Source organism: Argiope bruennichi, chromosome 6 (assembly GCF_947563725.1).
Source record: "Argiope bruennichi chromosome 6, qqArgBrue1.1, whole genome shotgun sequence".
NCBI classification, from domain to species: domain Eukaryota; kingdom Metazoa; phylum Arthropoda; class Arachnida; order Araneae; family Araneidae; genus Argiope; species Argiope bruennichi.
Genome location: NC_079156.1, coordinates 137,517,857 through 137,523,856, shown reverse-complemented (window position 1 = coordinate 137,523,856; position 6,000 = coordinate 137,517,857). Strand labels below are relative to the sequence as shown.

Genomic DNA, 6,000 nt, shown 5'->3' with positions numbered 1-6,000 from the left:
CAATAAAAAAGTATTCAGTCATTTCTAGTTATTGATTTACCAAAAGTAAGTTTAATTAAAAAAATACATTTACAATTTACATGTTAATGAAATGCAAATGAAGTATTTATTTATATTCTAAAAGCAAAATACTTGAGACTCTAATATACATAGACTTTGTAAGAATATAAATACAAATTTGAAAAAGGCTCAGTCAATAAAAAAAAAAGTTTAATAAGTCAATTAAATACCATCAAAAGCAAAACCATCAATTGACATTTTTAGCTGGTTATTCTTAAAAAAAAAAATGATGACACTTTTTCCATTTAAAGAATTCAAAACAATTCAATTTAGATTCTAATTTATGATATATATTTATATACACTTAAATTTGAAAAAATCAAATATTTATTTCAAAGTTGTTAAAATACTAAAAAAAATATTAGTAACTGAATTTCAAGAGTGAGCAACAAAATAATGGAATAAATGTTGTGAGTTTCACTGGATAAAATATTAAATAATTTCAACACTGGGAATTATAATTTTGCATAAACAAACATTCTTACTTGATGCATGAAATATCATAAAGCAAAAAATAACAACAGACATCAACAAATAATGAAAAAGACAAATCTATATATATTGTGTATATATAATCTCTAAAGTATAAAATATCTCATTTCAGAAAATACTCAACTAATTCATGAAATAAGGAGAGAGAAAGATTAAAATATGCTCTTATCCCTAGATCAATTATTATTTCAACGATAACAACATATTCACCATCAAAGCTTCAAAATAAAAGATAAAATATGAAGCTAAATTATTCTTACATTAAAGTGTAATGATGAATTAACATGAGGAAGAAACAACTGCATTTTTAATAAAAAATAAAGTGTAAAAATTGAATTCTCATAACTGTAGTGCATAAAAGCATTTAATTTATGTAAATCAGTACATTCAAGGCTTTTATAATTTATGTAGTTATTAGTTTTACTTGGAGTGTGGGTCTAAAATTGAGGGAAGAAAAATTCTTTTACAAATTGAGTTTATAATAAATTTAAGGAAAAATTACACTTATTTATTCAGCAAATTAAGCTAAGTTTTTTTTTTTTTTAATATACAGATGCTGCACAACCTACGGGGAGGATGAAAAAAAAAAAAAGTGTAACCATTTTTTTTAAATGGCCATAAAAAAAATTAATATAACATATACATACAGAAATATACTAAAATTCAAATACTTCTTCACACAAATGAAATAATTATCAGTTTACATTGCTAATCTTTAATAGAACAAAAAGTTTATCATTATTAATATCAGGAAAACAATAATCAAAATTATGATCAATTTCAAACATTCAATTCTTTATTAAGAATGCTATAAAATTTAAGCTAATGTTTCTGGGATCAAAGAAGTTAACAAGATGTTCATTATAAAAAGTGAAATATTATAAGAAATCTGAAATACTTTGTTTGAAATATTTTATATTAAATTAATATCCAAATCCAAAACAATACTTTAAATAGAAATTTAACAAGCTAAAACAATTTAACAAGAAGTTCAAATGAATACTAATAAATTTAACAGTGATAGCTATAAGGAGTGTGTGTTCATATATTAAAACAATAGTTACAACTCATAGCTTCAAGCCATTTCCTTCTATCACATCAATCATAAATCGGAAGATTTTTAAATAAAAAATTCATTTAACCATGTTTAAAACAACAGCAATTTAATTATTGAGACAGATAATGAATCAGTTTGAATTATAATGAATATTCCAATAAAACTCACAACACATTTTTTTGGATACAATTCAATAAATGTATATTTAAAATCTGATGCCGTATAAAACAATTTCTAATTTACTTCATAGCTGGATTCAAAGAAAAATAAACCACAAAGTTAGCATATATAATAGGCAAGGTTCATTTATGAATAATCCATATTTTTTATAAATTCCACTCCTGAAGCAAACTGTGTCCACCAGTATGCTTCCTCACCTTCCAGCTGTTTTTCATAGAATGTGTTGACATACTGAACTGTCGAGAGCAGATTAGGGGGATTGGCTTTTATTAGAACATACACAAGCACTGGCATGAGGTCATCTGCTGCAGGAACAGACTTGTTGCTGGCCATGCTCAGAAGATTCATGATAGTATTACAGCATCTTAGAACACATTGGATTTTATCCCTTGGCGTCTGAGAAAAATACAAATATCAATTATTAAAACAACACAAATTCCACTTTATGTGATACTAGCAAGTGGAAAGTTACACAAAATCTCAGGTTTTATACAATCAATAATGAGTTACATAGAAAATGTTCCAAAAATATATCCACTTCTTGAATTACAATTCTATAAATTAAAAGGAAATATAATATGAAAAATTCATGTTAATTTAAATTTATCTAACTAGCAATTGAAAAAATTCAAACTGCTGGCAGCAATTGCGTACTCTGATAATTTCAACCAATGGCATTGAAAATGTTACTACAGCATATCAGCATACAGATAGTTTTAACTATAAAAACCATCATGTTTCAGGTGTTCACACAAAATAAAATCTGCTGAAGGGAGATTTTAGTGAACATAGGAGGAGTTTTATATTGCCTCTTACAAAATAATTCCAACCAGAGTGAACCATTATCTGCTATGGAGCATTGATGTATGTTATTGATAATTGATTTAATGGTTATTCAGTATAAATATTTTTAAGAGACACCAGATATAATTCTATTTAAATAATTATGATTCTCATTTCTATTAATAAACTAGTTAATTTGATATTAAACTTTAATGTATTTTATTAAAATAGACTAATTGTAAATTTATTACTAATGACTCATGTTACATGTAATAACTTGAGCTAAGAATAGCTATTTTAAAAGACAACCAGAACATCCCATATATATATATATCAATAGAAATTATTTGTTCTTTTATAATATCTACAAAGGATAATATTTTAATTGTATTAATATAAATTGAATATTCAGTCCATTTTAGAAAACTTTAACATAAAACTTTGCTGGCTTTCACTCTTTACCTTTAGGTGAAAAAAATAATATGGGTGTAAACAAGTAGGAACTATTTGCCTTCATCATAAGAACCAAGCACATTTTTACTCTTATGCAAAGCTAAAAGAATAATATATGGATTTTTTTAATTGTTATAAGTACATCATCTATTGAATTGAAAAGAAATAAAACAATATTTCAAATTTGTGCTGATAAGAGAATTTGACTTAGCTTTGCACACAAAAACAATTTTTTTAATTAGTTCTTTTTAAAAATACTCAAAAATTGCTAATTTTTGCAATTAAATTCAGATTTTATAAAATAACTCCAATAGTCCATATAAAAATTTAATTCTTTATTTATATTAAATAACTTACCTTGTATGCATTGATGTTAATAAGTTCTGCTCGTGCTGAAGGCCAAGGGCACTCAGAATGATAAATCTGTAATGAAATTGGGGAGATGGTAACTTTCTTTTAAAAAAGAATAGAAAAACTTCTGATAGATTTACTGAAATAAAAAAATAAAAAATACCTTAGGAATTCTCAGATCTTTATGATTAGGTGTAATGACTTGAGATAATTTCTGCATGTGTTCATGAAGAACTCTATTTTTAGAAAATAGGGGGGAAAAAAACAATTTTTAACAAATCAACTGTTTTTGACATTTAAAATTATTTGTTTTGGTTACATAAAAAAAAAAAAAAATGTGTAAGATCAACTTACAGAGGGTTATAATAGAAAAAGTTTTATTACAAATGGATAATATACTATAAAATCTAAATAGGGAAAACACATAATAAAAAAAATTAGTTACAAAAATAATAGATATTAAAATTATTCATGCAATTTACCTGACGAATATTTAAAAATATCAGACAAAAAAAATGATTAAAATTTAATGAAATGAATTCTACATATTAACTTTTAAAAAACATGCCAAGTTTCTTCATAAATTTATTAGAAGTAAACATACACAGCAAAAAATTTATAAATAAATAAAAATTCAAATACAAAAGCATACTGCATTTATAACTTAATTGGGATCTCAAATAGAACAGGAAACTTACATATCTCTTAAAACATCTCCATCACCATTTGGATGGAGGGCAAATATGTAAATCCTACTCATCACTGAGTGTTCAATCACAGCTTTGGCATGTTCTATTTGCATTGCGCTGGCAGCTATGATAAGAATAATGAACAGAAATAAAATTTGGAAAAGAAATGGTTTTTCTACATACAGTAAAATATCTCATAACCAACAATTTCGAAATAATGGTTACTTTAAAGGCATAAATTTAAAACCAAAATTCAGGCACAGGAGGTTTAAAAAAAAAAAAAAAAGTAATGGCGCGTGTATATATAGATGTAGAACAGAATTTAGAGAACTCTGCTTTTGTTGCATTTTTCATGGATGACAAAAAAACACCTTAAAAGTTATGTAGAAAGAAGTAGATCAAGAGTTTCAGACTTTCATAACCTTGATTGAGAAATGTTCACATCTAGGAATAAATTATTTTATAAAATTTAACAGTAAAAATCTTATAAGCAAGCATAATAATTTCCAATTTTTTTAAAAACTTATTTGTTGCATTTTAATTTTTAACCAAACATTTTCGGTGACCAGATATTTATCCATCATCTACATATTTAAAATAATTGGCAAAATCTAAAAATCGTTCCCAAAACCACAAGCATTACACTAATTTCTCCAATTTTTTTATTTTGCCTGAAATAAGAGTCCACATGAATTCCATATCAGATCAATGGTGCCCTTCTCTAATCATCATTTACTTCCAAGAGATATTTCAAAAGCCTAATTTCATTGTACATTCTTTATGTGTTATAATGTGGGTACAAAAGAAGTGGGGGGGGGGGAGTGGATAATGAAAGGCAAATGATGAAATGTCTAGGCCTCATGACCTTTTATATGGAATAAAACCTAAGATTGATTAAGTGTCTGAGGCTGGTAAACTGCTGCAAAATTTATCATAGAGAAAGTACATTGAAGTTTTCATTTTCAATTTTTCCCATAATGGAGGGTGTAAAGAACAATAGATCCTTGATAATATATATAATAGCTATAAGTTTTAATATAATATAAAACTTGGTAAAATTATACCAGTAATTAAGGTTGGATGACTGATTTAATAATTTTACTTATTATTTAAAATATATAATTATTTAATTTTGAATAGTTATTTAACTGCCATTAAGAAATCATATGCATGCATGTAGTAATTGTTGTAGAAAACATGAACAAACAAATTCATGAAATATATATTATCTGGCAAAAAAGTATTAGTGAGGTTCTGTTTATGCTGTAGTTGAAGACTTTCTAAAAAAATTACTTAGATAAAGTTCAACTGCATTAAAAAAAAAAAAAAAAGAAAGAAAAAGAAGAAGTTAATCAAAATAATTCTGTATTATTAACATGTTTAAAATTTCAATAAAGATAATAGTATGTAAAATTTTATGTTCTCATACTTGTACAATATATATATATATATATATATATGAATCCCTTATTCTAGGAAAAAGAACTGAATTACATAAATATGAAACAAATAGAAAATAATGTAATAATAGCAATATTATTAGTTAATAAATAAATAAACATACTCTGCCACATAGGGTCATTCTGCACATAGTTGAAAAGATAATTCAAGAATTCTTCAACTTTTATAGCCTATAAAATATTTAGTGGACATTTAGTTTTATTAATAATAAACTAGTTTTAAATATTAAACATCGAGAGAATAAAAATAAAATGCATAAGTTTAGAGACCACATTCAAATGAATACCTTTTCATCTGCTACCACAAGCTCTTGGAAAGATCTGACAAAATGCTGCAAGTATCTATCATGTTTTTCTAGAAATATCCGCACACTTGTCATAATCAAATATTGATTGCAGACTTGCTTATCCCTAAAATAAAGAAATTTTAGCAAAGCATATGCGAGAAAGTGATGAAACTATGAAGAATATAATA

At 25.3% G+C, this 6,000-nt stretch overlaps 1 protein-coding gene across 2 annotated transcripts in view; it reads right to left on the bottom strand.

The window, feature by feature from the left end:
* Positions 1-499: 499 nt before the first annotated feature.
* The window catches only part of LOC129972191 (GTPase-activating protein and VPS9 domain-containing protein 1-like), a 53,405-nt gene continuing 47,904 nt past the window's right edge, over positions 500-6,000 (bottom strand). For both annotated transcript variants that reach the window (XM_056086221.1, XM_056086220.1), the window contains exons 20-25: positions 5,813-5,936; positions 5,630-5,696; positions 4,075-4,189; positions 3,540-3,612; positions 3,383-3,448; positions 500-2,185 (exon numbers count right to left, since the gene is read on the bottom strand). In XM_056086221.1, the coding sequence (XP_055942196.1) occupies positions 1,916-2,185; positions 3,383-3,448; positions 3,540-3,612; positions 4,075-4,189; positions 5,630-5,696; positions 5,813-5,936 (715 nt within the window). In that variant the 3' untranslated portion in view covers positions 500-1,915. The remainder of the gene's footprint in view (positions 2,186-3,382; positions 3,449-3,539; positions 3,613-4,074; positions 4,190-5,629; positions 5,697-5,812; positions 5,937-6,000) is intronic.